The sequence below is a fragment of the Balaenoptera acutorostrata genome, chromosome 7 (genome assembly GCF_949987535.1).
Source record: "Balaenoptera acutorostrata chromosome 7, mBalAcu1.1, whole genome shotgun sequence".
NCBI lineage: Eukaryota > Metazoa > Chordata > Mammalia > Artiodactyla > Balaenopteridae > Balaenoptera > Balaenoptera acutorostrata.
Window position 1 is genome coordinate 46,169,691 of NC_080070.1, and position 22,670 is coordinate 46,192,360.

The window sequence follows — 22,670 nt, forward strand, 5'->3', positions numbered from 1 at the left end:
ACTTCCCTCCAAAGGTGAAAAGCGTGAGTCACATCTGGTCGTCCCGGTGGGTGATTTCCGCGCAGCCTCTCCTCCGCGCAGCTTCTCTCCTGTACCATTTCACGGGTGATTAAAGGCAGGCCAGCGCGCCCCGCTCCGCTGGAGTGAGGTCAGAGCCCGACGATGCGAAGAGGGATTTTCCTCCGCTTTGCAAACACCGGGCGACGTCACGGAGCCTCTGGGGCGCTATCAGTTGCGGCGGTGAAAGCGCAGGCTGACGGAATATTGGTTCGGGGCGAGGGTTCGCAGCAGCTGGGACAAATGGGGCCTCCTCGCCGCTGCGGGGCTCCGGCCGCCTTTGCGACCCAAAGACAAGAAGAGCGTGGCCGAGTGTCTGCAAATGCCAGGCGGGATGGGCTCAGCCAGCGGCACGAAATGACGCGAGCCAGGCTACAGCCAGGATGCCCAGAATAATGCTTTCACGTGTACTTTTGCAGAGCAAACTCAGATAAGCTCTCAAATGTAAGCACCTGCTTAATTGGTTTAAAAAAAGAGAGAAAGAAAGTCCAGTCACTACATTTCAGAAGTCCTTTTGCCTTGAAATATTCCGTAGCTTTTTAAGGAGTGGTTTTTGTTCCTTCTTTTCTTTTTTTTCCCCTTTCTTTCGTGTTTTAAATGGTTTATGATGATGCATTTATTAGTCGTGGCCTCCAGGGCTAGATAGTGACCGTGGAAGGTAGGCTGTCACTGAAATTCTAATCAAAATTTATAATCAAATTGAATGGTGTAGGTCTCCCTGCCAGTATTCTGACATAAACACATTTTCATTTTGATGGGAACGTTGTTTCTAAAAGCCACAGTTATCAAATAAAACTCCCGAGGTTACCAGTAGTAAATGACCAGCCCTCTGTCAATAAACCCTTAACCAAGTTTGGCTTTGCTATGGGAGGTGGAGAGGTTTTGAAAAGGTCATGCATTAGAATTTCCTCTCTGACCAGCTGGCTCTGGCACACACAGACAGATAAGTCTTGCAATATATTAATAGGAAAAGTGGTCCCAAGTCTCAGGCAATGGTAGCATCTTGAGGAATTGTGTGGAACTGATCTGGCAGAAATGGTTGGTTTCTGGTGAATTGAATCATATACTATAGAATTGGAGTACATATATGGGAAATTATTATGAACATTAAAATTCTGATCATTAAAATTCCAACCTCCACTGCAGATGAGACTGATTTCTGCACAGGATGCAGAGGGCACTTCTGTTATGTTGTATGGATGCGTGAGGTGGGGACTGATTTTCACGAATGCTCTCTGTGCTTGGGTGGGGAAAGGGAAGTATTAAATGAAGTCTTTCTTATTTAGAGACTAATTGATTCAGAAGGCTCTGTTTGGTTTGTCCATAGTGAAAGCAGAATGGCTTCTAATTGACTTACAATTGATCTTAATTGACTTGATTGGAGGTATTTTCAAGGACTCAGCACTCTTCCCTTTCAACACTTTAGTTAAAATTCTCCTGTGCCTCCTCAATCCCATTGAGGAGAGTAATTTTCATGTCTTCATTTACATTAGCCCAGGCTGTGGGGAAGTCACATAACCATATGTGTGAAGGTCCCCCTGGTTGCATGGTGGTAATGGAGGCATCTAGCACTTTTAGTCTTTTGCTAATTTGTTTTGCGTGCTAATTACTTTTAAACTGTGTCCATGAGTTTCCATTCCTCTCCATAAACCAAGTCCCACTCCCTGCTTATAGGAGTCTGTTTATTTCTTAGAAGTAGAAATGTAAGCATATATCAACTTCTGATGGGTCTGACAGTCTGTAAGTGTGAAGGATTATGGGCCAAATCAAGGTGCCTTCAGGGTCTTTTTTATTAGACTGAATCTGTCAAAAGTGTGTGGGTGGAAGGCATTCATGGTGCTGTTGTTCTTTAACTCTCCTGGGTCTTAAAAATCCTTTCACTTCTGAGAATCACAGGGACTAGAATGGACCATTTAGATGTACCCAAGGACAATTTTGAAAATACTGTCAGGAGTAGTTAATATCCCTCATTCCCCTTGTGTGCTGAATCACACAGAAAAGTAACATTTCACTTCTCTGGAGCTACAGCTGCCAGATAATTGAAAGTTAACATTTTATGCACCGAAATGTAACCTGGGCAATGCTTTATTGCCTTTCCCTGGATAATCCCACATTGGCTTCTGGTCTTGTTGAAGGTTCATTTGTTTCCATGTCTGGGGTTTGCTCTTTGAATATAGTTTATATGGCAGGAATCATCGTGGACCATAATGAAATAAATTTTACAGTCCTTCTCTGAGAAGCCCATTTGGTCATTTGTCATTTGGTCTGTTATGCACTCGAGGGACAGTGATGGACAAGGCAGTTGTGACCTCTGTCCTCCAGGAGAGTAGTCTAGTGAATCCTGTAGTAACCCTACCAACAGGGAAATTAGTTCATCATCAGTGACGAATTAGTTCCGTATTGTCACTGTGGATTTTGGATGCTGGAGCTCATGTGTCTAGAGTCTGTCCTCAGTTCAGGTCACTTCTTGAGATCATTTAGCATCTTTGGTTAAGCCAGGGGACATTCTTGCTCCTTTCCGGCCATTCTTCACATAGCAACCAGAGTGATCCTTTATGAACACACAGCTCTTTTTTTTTTTTTTAAGATTGGACAGATTTATTTATAAGGTTTATTTATTTATTTTATTTTATTTTTTTTTGGCTGTGTTGGGTCTTCGTTTCTGTGCGAGGGCTTTCTCTAGTTGTGGCAAGCGGGGGCCACTCTTCATCGCGGTGCGCGGGCCTCTCACTATCGCGGCCTCTCTTGTTGCGGAGCACAGGCTCCAGACGCGCAGGCTCAGTAGTTGTGGCTCACGGGCCTAGTTGCTCCGTGGCATGTGGGATCTTCCCAGACCAGGGCTCGAACCCGTGTCCTCTGCATTAGCAGGCAGATTCTCAACCACTGCGCCACCAGGGAAGCCCGAACACACAGCTCTTGTAATCCCTAATGATTTCCCATTGCACTTCAAGTGGAAGCTGGTCTGTAAATCTGCCCTCAAGTCTCTGCTGTGGCCCTAGCCACCTGCTTCCTCCACCTAATCCCAGGCCAGTCTTCCCTTGGCCACATCTCTCCAGTCACAACTAACTTGCCTCCTTCCAGTTCCTTGACCCCATCAAATGCTTCTTTCTGCCCCAGAATCTTTGCATTTGCTGTTCCCTTTTGTCGGAGATGCTTTTCTTCTGCTTATTACCTGGATGACTCCTTTACCTCCTTCAGGTCTTGGCTCAGATGTCACCTGCTCACGGAGGCCATCCCTGACCACCTAGGTGGAGTAAAGATGGCTGTAAAATCTGTCACTTCCACCCTCCCCTCTGCCTTGGGAGGTGGAGTTTATTTCTCCTGCCCTTGAATCAGAGCTAGTCCGTGTGGTTGTTTTAATCAGCCAAATGCAGCAGAAATGATGCTGTGCCAGTTCTGGGCTTGGCCTTTAAGATGATGGACGCTTCTACCTCCTCCCACTTAGAACGCTTGCTCTGGCAATGAACTTGCCATCTAAAGAAGTCTCAGCATGGCCATCATCAAAAAATCTACAAACAATAAATGCTGGAGAGGGTGTGGAGAAAAGGGAACCCTCTTGCACTGTTGGTGGGAATGCAAATTGATACAGTCACTATGGAAAACAGTATGGAGGTTCCTTAAAAAACTAAAAATAGAACTACCATATGACCCAGCAATCCCACTACTGGGCATAAACACTGAGAAAACCATAATTCAAAAAGAGTCATGTACCACAATGTTCATTGCAGCTCTATTTACAATAGCCAGGACATGGAAGCAACCTAAATGTCCATCGACAGATGAATGGATAAAGAAGATGTGGCACATGTATACAATGGAATATTACTCAGCCATAAAAAGAAATGAAATTGAGTTATTTGTAATGAGGTGGATGGAGTTAGAGTCTGTCATACAGAGTGAAGTAAGTCAGAAAGAGAGAAACAAATACCGTATGCTAACACATATATATGGAATTTAAGAAGAAAAAATTGTTATGAAGAACCTAGGGGCAGGACGGGAATAAAGATGCAGATGTAGAGAATGGACTTGAGGACACAGGGAGGGGGAAGGGTAAGCTGGGACAAAGTGAGAGAGTGGCATGGACTTATAAATACTACCAAATGTAAAATAGATAGCTAGTGGGAAGCAGCCTCATAGCACAGGGAGATCAGCTTGGTGCTTTGTGACCACCTAGAGGGGTGGGATAGGGAGGGTGGGAGGGAGATGCAAGAGGGAGGAGATATGGGGATGTATGTATATGTAAAGCTGATTCCCTTTGTTATAAAGCAGAAACTAACACACCATTGTAAAGCAATTATACTCCAATAAAGATGTTAAAAAAAATTTAAAAAAAATAAAGAAGTCTCAGCAAACCACATGGAGACCATGTGGACAGAGGAGAGGGGAGGGAGGGGGGGGAGGGAGAGGGGGGAGAGAGAGGGAGAGAGAGGGAGAGAGAGGGAGATGTCCCTGCCAAGGCCCCAGAGATGTGAGTGAAACCATATTGGTTATTCTAGCCCCAACAGACATCAGACTGCAACTGCATGAGAGACCCCAAACAAGACCAGCAGAAGAACTGCCTGGTCAACCCACAGAATCATGAGAGATAAAAGATGGTTTTGCTGTTGTCCTAAATTTTAGCCACTGAATCTTAGAGGGTCGTTTGTTACATAGCAATAGTTGGCTGAAGTGCCCAACTTATTTATAAATAGGTCCCACCCCCAATGTTTTCTATACTGGAGAAAACAGTTTCTGTTTATTTTCTTTTCAGCACTTTTCACAGTTGATATTGATGTATTTATTGTTTTATAATCTGTTTAGCATCTGTTACCCTAATTAGACTGTTGCTCCATGGTGCAGGCACTGGATTTTTTATTGACCGCTGCATACCTACTATCACAGAGTGCCTGGCACATAGTAAGCACTGAGAAAAGGTTTGTTGAATGAATGAATGAATGGATTTAAAAGTTTCCAGCATTTATTTGTGAGATTGTCTCCCCCCACCCCCCCAAATACAGAGACAAGCATCTGCAAGTCTTTTCTGGTGGCAGTTCAAAATCAATTTTTAAAATTTCTTTTTATCTTTCTTTATAAATCATACTTGTTAGATCACAATTCTACTTTGCATCTGCTACACACCTGCTCAACAGATTTTAATGATTCCCTATCGGCAAGAGCATAAAAAGACTACGCTTTCCTATGGTAGTTCAGGCCCACCTCAGTCTGCAGATCCAGCCTTTCTCCACTGTCCCTTTCCTGGCCCCCTTACACCCATCACTCCTGGTTATGACCTGAGCCACCACACACATTTCCACTTTCCTGGAGTCTCTCTTCCTCTAGTTTTTTCCTTCAGGAAACCTTTGCCAGTGGCCTATGGTTTTAGTGGGCATTTCTTCTTCTTATCTGTGAACAAACCCTTGAATCAAATCCTCAGGTGGAAGCAGGAGCTGTTCTTGAGACCCGGGAAGGAAGTTCAGAGATAAAGGAGCCTTGGGCCGGGGGTCTGGGGACATGGCTTCTGGTCCTGGCTTTGCCAAAATCAAGCGCTGGGCCTTGTGCATTTATCTAACCTGCTGGGGCTGCCCTTTTCTCTCAGTAGAATTTGGAGCTTAGGTAAAGGGACAGCTAAGTTGCCTTTCAGCACTGAGGTTTTCCGCATTCAAATTTGCTTTACAGTGACAGAAGAACAACGTGCTGATTTATGTGCATTTGGGTCAGAATTTGGCTGACTGTAGCATCAGCAGTTTTACGTGAACAAAATTTTCAATTTCATTAGTACAACCAAGTTAATTTTGCTGGGTTGGCAGTTTTTCTGAGAGGCAGAGTGGCCACTGGGGCCAGGAGTCAGGAAAGCCTTGTGCTGTCATGTTTCCCTGCCACTAGCTGGAGGGTAGGCCATCCGGAGGGCACTGAGAGACCTCTCAGATCTCATCCACTTCCTTTCTAAACTGGGGATAAAAATAATATGTGTTTCATTCACTCTAGGGTTGTTTGGAGGGGCTAATGTGTGTAATATGGCAATGCTTTGAGAGGCCATTATCAAAAAATTATTGAAACACAATTTTTGACCTGTCTATTTATCAGGATAATGAAGTCTCTTTATATTTACCTTGGGTGCTCTGCACGCCAAGGTTCCTGTACCGTTTTCCATCTTTCCTTCCTTCATGTGCTGTTGGATAGATGAGATGGGGGAGGAACTACTGTCTCACGAGAGCCTTCAGTGTTTAAGGCACTGGTCATACATGTTTGTTTGTTTTTTTAATTCCTTACAGTAGTCCTCTAAGGGAGGAGTTGTATTAATTAGGATTCTCTTAGTCGTCAGTGACAGAAATTTGATTCAAGCTAGTTTAAGTGAAAAAAAAATGGGGGGGGGGCGTGGAGGAGATATTTATTTTGTTCATATAACTTAAAAGTCCATGGGTAGTTCTGGCTTCAGGCATAGCAGGATCAAGGGGCTCGAAAGACCCTTTCATATTTTTTTCTTTGTCTTTTTAGTTCTTCTGTCTGCTTTTCTCTGTTATCCCAAAGAAAAGACAAATAGACCTCCTCTCTCTTTCCCAGGGACCACATCAAATCTCCCATAAAGAACTGGTGTTGGATCTGCTTTAGTTACATGTCACTCTCGGACCAATCACTTTGTTCAGAGATAGGAGGTGGATGCCTCTGATTGGCCAACCTAGACCATGTTTGTTATAGTCAAATCTAGCCAGGGGCTAGACTCCAGGTTTTCCTACAGCTTTTTTGGGTCAATGAAAAGCTTGGTTAGCTCAGGTCAGGCTGTGGGTTTTGAATCAGGGCATGTGAGAGCTGGGAAAAGATCCAGAGGTCACTGAGCCCAACCCAGCCATGGCCAGAGAAGAGAAGAGAAGGGTCTTGTTCTGGGTCACAGATGATTCAGTGCTACTCCTAGTCCTTTCCTTTTCCTGTATTTACCTCCACTGGAAGGGTTACATGAACTTCTCCTGTCAGAGCAACTGAAGGATCCTGCCAGAGATAGGGGCAAAAACTGGATCACATGCAGGTTACGTCAGATCACCCCTGAGCTGGGACTCCATCCTGTCTCTCCCATCTCCTCTCCCTGCCTCGCTGGGCTACACTCTGGATACTTGAGCCCCATTTCACATGGGGCTGAGAATATGTCCTCTGGGCTTCGTCAGTCCACTGTCTCTTTTTGCATCTTTTTTTTTTTTTTCCTGGTGGAGGTAGTTCCTAGTATAGAATCTGCCCCAAACTATGAAACCAAAAAGAGAAGACATCAAAGGGAAAACCAGTGTGACTGTCACCAAAGAGGCCCCTTGCTGGAAAGAAAAGCTCATGGGAGAGAAGAGCCTGTGTTGACAGTGTGTCCTGGGAGCTGGCTCACATCTGGTGTGGGCAGGAAGGAGGGGCTGCTCTACCTGGGGGTGCTACTTCCAATGTCCTAAATGCCTCTCCAGAATTTTCCCATCAAAAGACTCTAGATGACGCCATTGCCAAATTATGAAAAATGTATCAGGGACACTGGCTTGCTTCATGGAGGTCAAAGCAAGCAGTCATAATCTTGTAGCTAGAAGATGGGTGTTCATGGGAGATAATGCTGTGCTTTTTCTGATTTTGTCTGTTTTCTTTGTCTAGCTCTTCCTTGGTAAGCTGAGGAGCTTGTTTGCATTTGGTAGTTAGATTCCTCTTATGGAGCCCTGGTTATCATTTGCCCCATGGTTGTTGCATGGTCCTGAGGCAGGTTCCCTGAGCTGACCTCAGTATATGATGCATATTCAGGCAGCAGGTACCCTCCACATATGACCATGCTTCCCTCTGCCTAGAGCCACCCATAGCTCCCTATCATCTGCAGAAGAGAGCCCAAACTTCTTCCATGACCACACAGGTCTGGCTGACACTGCCAGCATTTTTCTCCTGTTCTTCTTAGTCATGCACTTATAGTCAAGCCACAAAATTGTTTGTGGATCGCTGGCCACTCCACCCCTTCTCACGCTTCTGTGTATCCTCCCATACAGTTCCCTCTTTCTAGAATCACCTGCCTCCACCCACCTTCCACCTTCAAGATCCAGTTCAGATGTTATCTCCACTACATAGCCGCCGTAATTCCCCCGCAGTTTTCGGGACCCCTCATCTGTGCTCCTGCAGCTCCACCCTCTCTGTTATATACCTTTTAATTTGTCTTTTTATGTGCCTGCAGGGAGGAGGTATAACAAAGGGAAAAGAACTTTGTACTCTAGTCTTGGTTTAAAACCTGGCTTTGCCACTTTAGCAGTACATCTTTGCAAAATTGATCTGACCTTTGGGAGCCTCTTCTGTCTTTACTTGTAAATGGACATAATGAATTCTTCTGAAGTGTTTTGTTGAGGGTGAAAATGAACCAACCTGTGATGTGCTTTTAGCATGGTGCTTGGCACAGGGTAGTTCTCAATAGCCAGTAAGGGTAGTGGTTGTTTTTATTGCGGTTATTATTGAATAGTGGCATTGTAGCGATGAAAGGGAACTGAGGGGTCATTCTCATGCTTGTGAAGCCTGATTCCTGCTCCCTTGTCTGATAGTCATGCAGCTTCTCCTTGAACTCTGCCATGTACAGGGAGTTCACTTTCTTTCTGATCTTCTGATACTTAATGCTGATTATGCAGAGGTTTGATAGTACTTAGGCTAAGTTACTCTTTGTCTATTTGGGGGACTATTTTATTTTATTTTTTTTCTTGAACCAAAGGTTTTATTTATTTCTTTTGTTTTTATTTTTTATACAATTTTAAAGGTTATACTCCACTTCACAGTTATTACAAAATATTGGCTATATTCCCTGTGTTGTACAATACATCTCTGTAGCCTATCTTACACCCAATAGTTTGCATTCCCCCTCCCCCATCCCTCTATTGCCTCTCCCCACCTCTCCCCACTGGTAACCACTAGTTTGTTCTCTATATCTGTGAGTCTGCTTCTTTTTTGTTTTATTCACTAGTTTGTTGTATTTTCTTAGATTCCACATATAAGAGAGATCATACAGTATTTGTCTTTCTCTGTGTGACTTATTTCACTTAGCATAGTGCCCTCCAAGTCCATCCATATTGCTGCAAATGGCAAAATTTCGTTCTTTTTTATGGCTGAGTAGTATTCCATTGTGTATATATACATCACATCTTCTTTAGACATTCATATGTTGATGGACACTTAGGTTGCTTCATACCTTGGTAATTGTAAATAATGCTGTTACGAACACTGGGTGCCCATATCTTCTCTTTCTTTTTTTTTTGGCCGTGCTGTGCAGTTTGTGGGGTCTGAGTTCCCTAACCAAGGATCAAACCCATACCCCCTGCAGTGGAAGTGCGCAGTCCTAACCACTGGACCACCAGGGAAGTCCCCGTGCACGTATCTTTTCGAATTAGTGTTTTTGTTTTTTTTTCTGATATATAGCGAGGAGTAGAATTGCTGGGTCATATGGTAGTTCTATTGTTAGTTTTTCGAGAAATCTCCAAAATGTTTTCCACAGTGGCTGCACCAATTTACATTCCCACAAACAGTGTACAAAGATTTCCTTTTCTCCACATCCTCGCCAACATTTGTTATTTGTGTTCTTTTTGATGATAGCCATTCTGACAGGTGTGAGGTGATATCTCATTGTAGTTTTGATGTGAATTTCCCTGATTACTAGTGATGTTGAGCATCTTTTCATGTGCCTGTTGGCCATCTGCATTTCCTCTTTGAAAAAATGTCAGTTCAGTTTTTCTGCCCATTTTTTAATCGGGTTGTTTGTTTTTTTGATGTTGAGTTGTATGAACTGTTTATATATGTTGGATATTAATCTCTTATCGGTCATATCATTTGCAAATATTTTCGCCCATTCAGTAGGTTGTCTTTTCGTTTTGTCAGTGGTTTCCTTTGCTGTGCAAAAGCTTTTAAGTTTGATTAGGTCCCATTTGTTTATTTTTGCTTTTTTTCCCTTTATTTTAGGAGACGGATCCAAAAAAATATTTCTATGATTTATGTCAAAGAGTGTTCTGCCTGTGCTTTCCTCTAGAGTTTTATAGTATCCAATCTTAAATTTAGGTCTTTAATCCATTTTAAGTTTATTTTTGTATACGGTGTTAGAGAATGTTCTAATTTCATTTTTTAACATGTAGCTGTCCAGTTTTCCCAGCACCACTTATTGAAGAGACTATCTTTTCTCCACTGTATATTCTTGCCTCCTTTGTTTAGATTAATTGACCGTTAGTGCGTGGGTTTATTTCTGGGCTCTCTATCCTGTTCCATTGATCTATGTGTCTATTTTTGTGCCAGTACCATACTGTTTTGATTACTGTGGCTTTGTAGTATTATGTGAAGTCAGGGAGCATGATTCCTCTAGCTCTGTTCTTCTTTCTCAAGATTGTTTTGGCTATTCAGGGACTTTTGTGTTTCCATACAAATTTTAAAATTATTTGTTCTATTTCTGTGAAAAATGCCATTGGTATTTCGATAGGGATTGCATTGAATCTGTAGATTGCCTTGGGTAATGTGGTCATTTTAACAATACTGATTCTTCTAAACCAAGAACACAGTATATCTTTCCATCTGCTTGTGTCATCTTTAATTTCTTTCATTAGTGTCTTATAGTTTTTCAAGTACAGGTCTTTTTCCTCCTTAGGTAGGTTGATTTGGCGGACTACCTTAAATTGGCAATTATAAGTATGTATATATGTGAGTGTGTATGTATGTATATATATGTTATATATAATATATTTATGTATGTATGCATGTCTATGTATAATTAATGATGTTTCACCATGTAAGATTTTCTAAAAAGTCTTACTCAAAAAGCTGGGATAGGAAGTCACCATGGAAATTGACCTTCAAAGCAAGATTGGGAGTGGCTTTGTGTTTTCCTAGATCTTTTGTTTCTGGGTGGATTTGTATCTAATTTTTTTTTTTTTTTTTTGCTTCCCTCTGAGCAGGATGCCAGTAGAAATTGTGGCTTGTAATGTTGCTACAACATACAAGCATACCCTGTCTGTGATAGATAAAGAGAAAATAAAATCTGAGTAACATAATAACATGGTGTATCTAAAAGTAGTAATATTTTGTTGGCGGAGAGAAGGCAAACTCTTCCTAGTGTAGTTTAGAAAGAACCCTGAATGAGAAGCAAGGAATCCTGTGGTGTTTTGTGGTACTTTGGCCTCAGTGTTCTCATCTGTGAAGTGGGAGCATTGGTCACTCAGAGATGGGATATGGAGAAGGCAGAGGTGGACTCTGACCCTGAGAACTAAGTACTCCACTTCCTCATTCAACCAGAGCAGCTCTTTCTTTACTTTTAAAATCTGAGGTAGGCATTAGAATCCCTTATAAGATGTTAATTTGAAATAAAATATTCTGTTGCTTAAGAAATTTGAAGATGTCTAAATTAGATTATCTTTAAGGTTCCTCCAGCTCCAAAAACTACTGTGGCTCTAAAATAAAGAAAAGTTATATCCTTATTAACTTTCTCATACATGTTTACTTTTTAAGTTTTCTAAAATGAAACAAAATCATGTTTCACAAACTTTTTTAAAGACTATTTTTGGTTCTCCTCTGATTAGCTTACTTAAAGTGAAAGGCTATTCTTTTCCTTTTTCTTTCAAAATTTGCTTTTCTCTGACTTGATCAAAATCCCACTAATATGAGGAAAAGTCATAGGTATGGTGGAGGGCAGGAAGTTGAGTATCATCCTTTATCATTCCCTTCTATCCTTTCATTGTAGGCCAGTCCTTGGAGAAACCATGATGTAGTTAAAGTATGTATTCAGCAATACGCATCTGCCTTTTCAGCATTTCCTTTCCCCACTTCTCTCCAGATGACCTCATAGAATCATGAAGCTGGAACAGACATAAAAAACTTTTTGCATAAATTCTTTACTTTAAAGATGTGGAAAATGGGATCCTGTGAGAGGGACAGTTTTGTCTTGGATACAGTAATGTCATAACTCAAACTCTGGTCTTTTCCAGTTCAGTTCTCTTTCTGGTAGGTCGAGATAACCTCCTTGTGCTTCAGTTTTCTGCTATAAAATGGAGATGGTAATAATAACTTTTGCTTCATAACATTGTTGCTAGTGTTATGTGAGTGTAGAGCCCTTAGAACAGTACGGACCGGACCATAGAAAGTTTCGGATATAAGGTCGCCATTATTCTCATTACTAGCTTCCATATTCTGACAGCACGCTGCGCAAGGTGCACAATCTGATGGAAACTGTATGTGCTTCCAGAAAATCCTTAAGGACTGACTTTAATGAGGTGACTTCAGCTTGTGTGGTAGGTGAGTGTGTAAGTGCTTTTCAATCAAAAAGGTCTGTCATGTCACCTTGAGGCAGGTACCTTCTCCACTTCAGTGAATGGGGCTAGCCATGCCGTCCTCATCACTCTCATCTCTAATTTCTGGAAGGTAAATGCCCACTTCCAAATGGATGAGCATTTAGGATTTAAACACTGTTTTTAAAATTTCTTTATCAAGGTCACTTGAATGGAACTTTACTTGAGCAATGGAGAAAAACTAGTTCTCACCTTTAAGTTTATCTGAATTTTGAGAAGCAGGCAAATATCTGATGGATAGAATAAGAATGCCGGGAGTGTGACTGAAAGAATCATTAACTGCCAGTGAGGGACAGTACTTTTATAGGGCAAGCTGCGTCCTGAATCTCAGGAGCCCCGAGTCCCAGGTTTGAAATGGGCCCTGGGAAGCGGTGGTGGCTGCATCTAGAAGGGAGCTCGACCACCAGTTCCTGTGATGTCCGGGCCTCAGTCAGCTTGAGCCAGGATCTTTTCTTTCTTTTCTTTTTCTGTCTTTGGTCTTTCTTTTAATCCCACGTCTCTCTCGTCCCCTCTTAACTGCATTACCTGGACCCACTCTGCCTGAGCATTACACTTTATTGACATTGTGAATGACCTAGGGGGACGCAGATACTGAGTTGTAGCTTCGTGGAGCTGAAACTCCTCTCCAGTGTCAGCATCTGCCCAGGGACCCTTTGAGGAGTCTGTCATGAATCAGTGGAAACTCCAACCTCCTTACTTTTGTTTATATTTTCCTTTTCTCACACCATTTTGGAGAGAGAGAGAGAGAGAGAGAAAGAGAGCGAGAGAGGTGACTCCCACTAGCAAGAACATATCGGGACTTTCTAAGTGTGATGTGTGGTTACTTTAGTCCCTGTCAATTGCTTTAATATTTCAAAATGGAACCGGCTCTCTGGCGGGCGTGGAAGTGAGCGCTGTGAATGAAAGCTCCAAGCACAAACTCCGCGGAACCTCGCCGTGGCTGTTTGCCCCACCGGCCCCCTGGGAGGACACGGACCTCGGTTTCCTGGGATTTCCGCGCGCGGTGCCGTGCTATTCATTTTGTGCAGGCTTCAGGAGCCATCGGCGCGCCGGGCCGCCCTGGCGCGCGCGGGTCTCCGGGTGCGGGGCTGGAGCCCGGCAAGCGTGTGCCCTGCCGCCGGCGGTGCCCGGCGCGCCCCTCCCTCCGCGCCCGCGGGTGCCAGACCAGACGCCGGTCCCGGCGCGCTCGCAGACGACTCTTCTCAGTTGTCAGTTTTCTCGCTTGTCAGCAGAGCTGCTGGTAAGTGACACAAAACAGAGAGGGGGCGGGAAGGCAGCGTGGCTGGGCAGAGAACGACCGGGAGGGGGAGCCGCGGGGCGCCCCAGGGCAGGGGGCGCGGGTGGAGCCGGGGTGCACGGCCTCCGGGTCGGACCGCCCAGCCCCGCGTCGGCTCCCCCTAGGCTCACCCCCCCTCCCCGCTCTCCCCTTCTCACTTTCTCCCTCCTCGCCGCCTCTCCTCCCCACTCGGTCCTCCCTTTCCCCGCCTGCAGTCCTTCAGCTGCCAAACTGTTCGCTTCCTTGGCTTTGAGAAAAAAAAAAAAAAGAATCCGAATAGGTCTGAGGTGTTTTCTCCTAGATCAGGAGCACAATTCCTACCCTTGGCATTAGCCCAGCAGCATGGCTGGTTCCCGCAGCTGCCTCCGGGGGGCACGTGGGCCCGGGGTCGCCGGCCCTCCGGGCCCGCTTTAAGCCATGATTTGGGGGTCGCAGAAGGGGGAGCGCACGCAGAAAGTGACAGGCAGACGCGCGCGCCACCTGACTGGGGCTCGAGGGCAGGGCTGGGCAAAGAGGCGGGAGGGGACAGCCCAAACTCTCTCGGCCTCACTCCCCGTGATAACCTGCAGCTATGGAGTCGCCAACCAAGGAGATTGAAGAATTTGAGAGCAACTCTCTGAAATACCTGCAACCCGAACAGATCGAGAAAATCTGGCTTCGGCTCCGAGGGCTGTAAGTAGATCTGTTTACTTCTCTTGCCCTATTTCCCTCTCATCAGTATTTTACCACACAGCCACAGTCACGACTGCTCACCCCCATTCCTGCATGACCCTTAAAAATACAGCCCTAGAAGTTCCACAACCGCTTCTCTGTTAATTACAGTCACTGCTACCTTCCTTTCAACAGCGAGACTTGTCTTTCTGAGTGCTTCGGAATGCCTTGCTGTTTCCAAGTCATGCTTTCTTTGGGGAAGAGGAGATGTCCTTAGATTTCAGTTATAGTAGCTCAATATTCACGGAGATATTTCTGTTTGTTTGTTTGTTTGTCAGGGGAGAAAAGTTTGGGGACTCAGGTCACTGACTTTTGATCAAAGGAAGAGTTATTCTCTGCAGAATGCTTGCAGACACCTTGGCAGGTGGTCCAAGAACTTAACAACAGTTCAAATTCAGCATGCATTCTGGCTGTTAGATTTTACTCTCCCTCTCCCTAGCCTACTTCAACTTCTGATATTTTCTTAGGATTCTTTCTAGCAAGAAAATAGTTACTGAAAGGAAGGACTATTTTTGGAGAAAGTAGGGTTCAGAACCAATACTGCAGTTTCCTAGTAATATTTGAAGAGTAAAATAGGGCGTTTGCTTTCAATACAGTGGCCAGAATTCTAGTTGGACTGGTGAACAGAGATCTCTGAATTTCATTCACTTCATCGGGTGCTGTCTGTTTTGGGGTACTGAGGAGAGGCGACCTGAAAATACGTGTTACTTTCTGTGAAAAGATTTCATAAACAATGAACTGCTGGTTATCCCAGTCAGGAAGCTGTAGTGACAGCTGTACGGTTACAGCTTGCTCCTCAGTTGACCAGGCAGCTCCCAAAGATACCTTCCATAACCACCAGATACTCATTTCCCAGATATTTGGCATCAAATATCTAGTGCAGATAAAAAAAAATAGGTGTTCTCCAAGTATATTCTCCAGACCTTCTGTTCCTACCAAGGGCATTGATGGGAAAACCAGCTCCTTGGCAGTTTGTTTTGCTGCAGTTATTGTTTTTGAAAGCACACACACACACACACACACACACACACACACACACACACACGCACACACACCCCAAAACAAATCAGAAAGGCACTGATCTAAGTTATCTTTATCTTGGGGGAGACCACATTCCAACCAGGATATTCACAGTTTCTAAAGGGAAGCAATAAGGTAGGTGTTTCTTCAAGGTATCCCCATTTAAAGTGCAATTTATAAAAGCCCTTCCATCAGTAATCAAAGTGAGTTTCATTGCCATTGATGTAAATGGGAAACCATGCCAAATAACATGACTTTTGGGTTGTCTGGCTGCTGTAAGCAGAGGCTGTAAACTTATTTGGAAATCTTGTCTTTCTGGCTGGCAGGCTCTTCCAACAGTTGAGATGCACGCAATGCAGCACCTCTTTCAGAGAGGTGTTTACAATAAGCTCATTTTATATGTGGTGAACACTCCATGTGATCATGTTATGGTGCACACAGAAAGTTTGTTGCATCCACAAAATCTGGGTCCAAAATATGCAATGTCAAAGTGTTGTCAAGCTGGTCTCCTTGACATCCCGGCTGGAGGGACTCGTGTGCACACACTCAGGAACTGCTTCTCTCAGGCTGCTTTACAATTCCAACCAACTCCACGGAGCTACTCAGGCTGGGGAAGAGTGTTTGGGCAAATCAGCCAGGTTGAGGTGGGAAACTTGTGCGAAAAAGCATTTAGAGCTTACAACGCACTATCTTGTAGCTTCCTCTGTTTCATCTGTTAAGCTTCTCTCCCCAAATTGTTGTCTGCATTTTTGTTTTCAAGTCTCTCGTGTTTACCTAGCACCCTGTACCTTTGAACATAAAAGGTGTGGGTTGATTCTTTTCCAAATATGTGTTTTTGAATCCTTCTCTTTTTACCCTTCCTACTGAAACACCCTGGCCAACAGCAGTCCCAGGAGATCTGTAGCTTCACTTTCTGATTTGAAAAAGGACATGTTACTATTGTTATGACTTTTTTTTTTTTTTACTACTGTTATGGTTCTTACTACCACTTTTTTTTTTTCTTTTTAAACAAAACAATAGTGCTATAATAAGTTGCTAAAGACTCCGGAAACCAAAGCGCATGCTTTTTTATACAACTTGGAATAACACTTTTGCAGTTAACAAAATAGAAACCTTAGGAGATGGAAGGGTGTGTGTCTCTTTGTTCCCACAGTGGATTAACAGTAAGAGAAAGGAAGCTGTTCTTTCAACATTTTAGAAAAACTCAATAGCCACAATTGAATTTTCATACCAATTTATTACCATGACACCTGTATAGAAGGGGCTTTACAGGTGACCACAGATAGTCAGGAATTTGGTTCACCTTGTTTGAGAGCCATCTAAGTTTCAGGACTTGATCATCTCATGCCTGGACTATTTAGTGGTATTGTCAGTATCTCGCCTACTTAATCTATCCTTGAATTTTTCATCTCCTCCAGTAGAACGTCAGTTCCTTAGGACAGACACTTTGTGTGTCTTGCTCACTGCTGTACCTCCAGTGCCTAGAGCAGGGTTTGGCACATAGTAGGTGCTCAATGAATAGGTGATGAAGGAAGCATAAAGACCCAAAGGTGAACTTTTCAGTATTCAAAATGAAGGTAAATGTATATCTGGGTCAGCTTATAGGCCACGTGATACTATCAACACAATATTCCATGAACTAGATGGGAGATGGATTTAATTAACATCATTACCCAGGTTGGGCACAGTAATCTAAACTGAGGCGGAAACTGGGCAAGATGTGGCAAAGCCACGACCCAGGGCAGAATCCCACTCTTACGTTTACCCAGGTTCTCTCTTCTCCTCCCCTTTTCTGCACTGGCCTGGAGTGGTCTTTACCAGCAGCAAGAGGATTGTTGCCAAGAATCTACAGTGTGGAGAATATAGGGGATGGTCCTCTCTATATTACAAGTCCCACACATCCCCCTTTCCACGCTTTCCTTTTTTCTCTAGCACGTTTCACTGTCTTAATACTATATATTTAATTTATTTATTATGCTTATTGTCTGTTTCCTCCAATTAAAATAGAAGTTCCTTGAGGAAGAAGCCTCTTTTTTTGTGTTTCCATTTCCTCAGTTGTCCCCCAAGTGCTGTTGTCCTTACTCTATCCTCTGTAGGAGTGGGTGGAATTGTTAAGAGCCCCTCCCAACGCCTGTTTTGTTAGGGAATCTTCCAGTCAGGGAAAATATGACGACTGCACTTGCTTCCTCTGATGATGAGGGGAGCCTCACGGCTGTATGGTTTTGAGTCGTAACTTGTACCTTGGGTCCCGACCAAGAGTTTTTCCTGTTAATATGATGACAAAAGGGTGCTTCTATACTTTTTTTTTTTTAAAAAATTGAGAGCAAGAGAACAGGTTTCACTTATTTCTTGGCATTTATTGTCACAATTGTAATTAAGCTATTGTATATCTGTTTTGCCCAACTATGAGTAATCAGTACAATAAACTTTATGCTTTTTTAACACTCTATGAAGATGATGTTGCTTTTTTTTTTTTTTTAAATTTTTATTTATTTATTTATTTATTTATTTATTTTTGGCTGTGTTGGGTCTTCGTTTCTGTGCGAGGGCTTTCTCTAGTTGCGGCAAGTGGGGGCCACTCTTCATCGCGGTGCGCGGGCCTCTCATTGTTGCGGCCTCTCTTGTTGCGGAGCACAGGCTCCAGACGCGCAGGCTCAGTAGTTGTGGCTCACGGGCCTAGTTGCTCCGCGGCATGTGGGATCTTCCCAGACCAGGACTCGAACCCGTGTCCCCTGCATCGGCAGGCAGATTCTCAACCACTGCGCCACCAAGGAAGCCCTGATGTTGCTTTTTTTGCATGATCTAAAATAGTACTATGAACATAAACGGAGGTATGGTTTATTATGTTTACTGTCTGTTTCCTCCAACTAAAATATAAGTTCCGTGAGGACATAGTTTTTTTTTTTTTTTTGATCTGTTTTGGTTACTGGAGTATCCCCAGGTGTATGGTTATTAGGGTCACAGACTGGGATTATTGTTTCTGTCTATTCAGCAAGCTTTCCCATCCCCCTTATTATGGCAGTAGACCCTCCCCCCTGCCTCCCAGCCCTCCATGGGCTCAGGATCCAGGATCGGCCAATTTCACCGTTCCGGCAACAGTGGTTGGTCTCAAGTGTGGCACAGGACCCAAGCAGAAGCAGTAGAGTCCTCCACTGAGATTCTCTATTGGCTGGGGGAGAGTGCTGCTTTCTCTGCTGGGTTTTCCTGGTGGCCGCTGCTGGCTCCATTTCTCACTGCGTGGAGAAGAGCTTTCAGTGACAGGAGACACGCCAGAACTTACAGAGAAGCAGAGGGGAGAAGATGGAGTGGAAGTCCCTGGGTCTGCTCCCACAAGCCCCAGTTCCTGCAGTTGTTTCTCTGATTCTTTCTGCTGTCCCAGCTACGCGAATACGTCAGGCCGTGTTCCTGCATAGGCTACTTTGAGTTTGTTGTCTCTGAAAGTCTTCACTAATACCCCCACTGAAGTACAGAGAACTTAAGTGACTTTTCCAAAGTATACATCAAAGGCGGGGGGAAAATCCAGAGGCAAAGAAGCCCGGATCTTTGGTTTTGTATTTCTTATTTAATAAAGGCTTCTCAATCTGTATTTTCTTTCTACTCATCTGAAATTTTTAATAGGGTCATCAGTGTTCAGGCAACAGAAGTTCAGTCGGTTAACATTTACTGAGTGTCTGTTATGTGCCGAGCACTTTGATAAACTCTGTGCAAAAGTAGGTAAGCCATAAGGCTGTAAGATATAAGGCTATAGCTAAAGAGATGAACAACCGGAAGTGTTGACTGTCGTTACAGAGGATACACGGGGAGCTACCTCTGCCTGGGAGGGCCAGAGAAGGTGTGAGCAGTGAGCTGCAGACTTACTCGGAGCGGAGTCCTTAGAGTCACAAGGAAGAAACTTGCACAGATTCCTTTCATTCATGTCAGCCTTTTGCAGAGATGTGAGGAAAACAAGGAGTCATCCAGTCAGCACAGAGTACATCAGCTCAGCATTCTGAGCTGTTTTTATGCACAACTGGAAAAGCTGTGTCTACTTACTAGGAATATAGCCTGGGTCCTAGTGCCCTTCCCTATGCTCACCTCTTACCGGTAATCCCAAAAGAGAGGGTGTGGTTGGGTCTAGTTGCTGTCATTCAACATGGAGCTATTGGACAGAAATCTCCCAGGTCACCTCAGAAGCAGTTGGCCCCTACATTGGTCCCTGGTCCATCAGCTGTCCAGGTAACAGGGTTACCTTGCCTGACAAACCAATCCTCAGAGGTCTTAGATATTTTCCTTAAAAGGTAGTTGTGAGGTATCCTCTTGCAGCTCATCTCGTGCAATATTGAGGGATAGATAAAGCTAGTGAATGGAGGTAACAGTGTACAAAGGTACAGAGGTATGGGAGACATTGGCACGTCAAGGAGGAGTGAGAGATAAAGTTGGAATAAAAGGCATGGGCCAGGTAGTGATACATGAAATATTAAAAAATTTACTTTTTGTTTTATTCAAAACTATACATGCTCATAGTTTAAGGAGGCAGGTCTTCGAACACATTACATACACATACAAATGTGTTCCAGACACTGTCCATTCATCTTTCAGGGAATCTTTTTTTTTTTTTTTTTTCTTTATTATCAAAGTTTATTGTCGGAGTCAGTTCCTATCTACTGGGGAGTACAACTATGTCTCAATATGTGCTATAGTAACTCTAGGGTAATAGCCATTCTGCAAAATAGTTGTACTGGGGCTCTGTTAGGCATAGATCATAATTAAGTCAGTGGAAGAATGAGCCCAGAAAAACCCTGACAGTAGAGCCATTACTCTAGGGAAGTTCCAGTGCTAAGCAACCTGTTAAGGCATCATCTATCAGCTGACGATGAGACTCAAGGAGGTGTTGGTGGAATGAAACAGGAGTTGAACCCATTTTCTACTCTTCCCTGCAAGACAACTATGGCTCCAATGCAGGAATCAAAAATTAGGTCTTATAAAATCCTTTAAGCTCCCAAAGCAAGTAAAGTAGGACACGAAGAGGAAAGGGCTAGGAACCAGGATAGTGGAGGATAAATTAAGTGGAATTGGAGGGAATGAAAACTTCTGGAATGAAAAGTAGCTGGATTTAGATGCCGTTTGATATGACAATACAGTACAGGTAAAAGCAAATGGGGAAATGATTCAAACATTGAAAGTTATTCAGATATCAGAAGTTAGGTGAAATTTCCCCTCTTGGAGGAAAACTGGTTTTTAAAAATGGGGAAGGTGAATCACTAATAGGAAATTGAATACCTGAGTAGAAATAGGTGTTTCAAAATGCCAAGAACAGTATAATATACAAATGAGCTGGGTCTACAGGAAGGAAAAGTGGTTATGGTAGCCTGTTAACCAGATCTGACATTGGAATGACATTTCTAACAATGGCTTTGTCTATGAGGTTCTGGCATAGTTTTCGTAGCACAGGTAGCTTTGAAGGAATGTTTTCATAACACTCAACTTATGTGGGAATGCAAATGACTTTAGTGTAAAACTTCAAAGACCTCCCACCTATTTCTGCAGGATAGAAGAAGTCTTCAAACAGCTGTGGCTAACGGGCCACGCCCTCTCACCACGCTTGTGAAAAAAATATTAAAGGAATTAACAAAACAAGTATCAGGTGGGTCAATGAGCTTTGTACCATGTAGACAGCAGGTAATTTATGGTGACTTCTTCTGCAGGCAGCCTGAGAAACAGAAGAGCTTGTGTACTAAATGCTACCCTATCATTAAATATAATAATAATGAAAAATAGGGCCATTAAATGAGACCCTAGAAAAGTCTAGCTGCCAACCAGATGGGGAAGATAAATGAAACGGCATAGTTTATTTTAATCTGCATCTTCCTCACTAGCCTAGTTTGTCTATAGAAAAGCCATCAGCTGGCACCAGGCCAGTATGTCTGAATTTTGTTGTTATCATTAGCATCTCATTTTTCCAAAAGAGGAAATGCGTAAGTAGCAGGTGTACATAAATGACCATTTCTACAAAGCCTTCTCTGCAGTCTTGACCTGTGTGGGGACAGGTTCTACTAATGGAAGCATTTTTAAAGGCAGAAGAAAAAACATTGACTTGAGGTTTTCTCCACAGAAGGAATACCAGTGGAGTTGGGCCCGTATGATGAGTCTCTTATTGGTACTGAACAAATGGCCTCTTCTCCAGGAAATACCTTTGTTCATTCCTATCTATCTACAGGTTTCTTTTGATGGACACATGGAGTAATCTCTAAAACAAGAAATGAGGCAGAAGCAGTTTCTTTTCTAATCATGTCTCTGATGAAGTGAAGGGTCCTAGACTTTTCTGACACCTCATGGACGTGGGGCGAGGGTGGGCGGTGTCCCAAGACAGGATGCTCAGGCTGCTGTCCAGACCTGGGCTGTTCTGAGCCCCATGGCCTCTTCCTGCTGCTCCCTGTGTATCCACGCTGTGAGGAATCTTCTTGAGGATTTTCCTCCTCAACTGTTCCAAATACAGTTCATTTGCTTGGCTATCCCTCAGTTGCTCTCTGTCAGGCTCTCAGTGTCGCACTCTTTGGGCGGTTCCCCTCCTCCTGGCAGCTCGCTCTCGATTTCCCACAGGACGTCATCCTCGTCCTCCAAGTTGCTAGAGATGTGGCACTTCTTGAACCCCTGGACGATGGATTCGCTTGAGATGCTATTCCACGCCACCATGACCCACTCCAGAAAGAGGCCAAGGGGCGGCTTCTTGGCGTTCCCCGTGGGGCTCAGTGCCAGGTTCCCCGCCAGGAGCCAGTTGGAGTACTGGGCCCGGACACTGTCATTCAGGGGTTTGTAGACCACCACATCCAACACCTGCAGCTGCGAGGTCAGGCCCCCCGGGATGATGACCATATCGGTGCTCATGCTTTCCATGGAGCTCTTCACCGAATCAGTGGCGTGGCCCCGGAAGCCATTCAGGATCAGCATCCCTCGCTGCTTGGGCACTGCACCGGTTCTCCGCCTCCACACCACTTCCAACCAGTCCTGCATCAAGTCCTCCGTCATCCATCCGTACCGGTGACAACGGATTTCCATGCCACTGGGGAACTTCCCGGGGGGGATGTATGTGCCCCTCAGAATGATGTACGGAGGTAACTTCCTCCCATCTGCCAAGACACCAAGCATGGCTGTGATTTTCAGTTTCTCCCTGCCTGGCGTCTTGACCAAGACGGGCTTTTCACCCTGGTTGTCCACAGTCACCCTCGAGGGCACCTCTAAGCAAATGGGCGTCTCGTCAGCATTTCCCATCTGAGCCACCTGGTAGTCGTGTGCCCTGCGCAGAGCCAGGACGCTCCGCTGGTAGGTGACAAGCTTCTCGGTCAGGT

The 22,670-nt window shown here is 44.1% G+C and overlaps 1 protein-coding gene across 16 annotated transcripts in view; it reads left to right on the forward strand.

Annotated features, from left to right (window-relative positions):
* Positions 1 to 22,670, forward strand: part of PDE1C (phosphodiesterase 1C) — a 509,328-nt gene that overhangs the window by 177,044 nt on the left and 309,614 nt on the right. Inside the window, exon 1 of one of the 16 annotated variants that reach the window (XM_007175234.2) lies at positions 13,822 to 14,286. The exons of the other annotated variants lie outside the window; for them this stretch is intronic. Coding sequence (XP_007175296.2) covers positions 14,186 to 14,286 — 101 coding nt within the window. The 5' untranslated portion in view covers positions 13,822 to 14,185. Of the gene's footprint in view, positions 1 to 13,821; positions 14,287 to 22,670 lie in introns of those variants that run through there. 16 annotated transcript variants of the gene reach the window in all.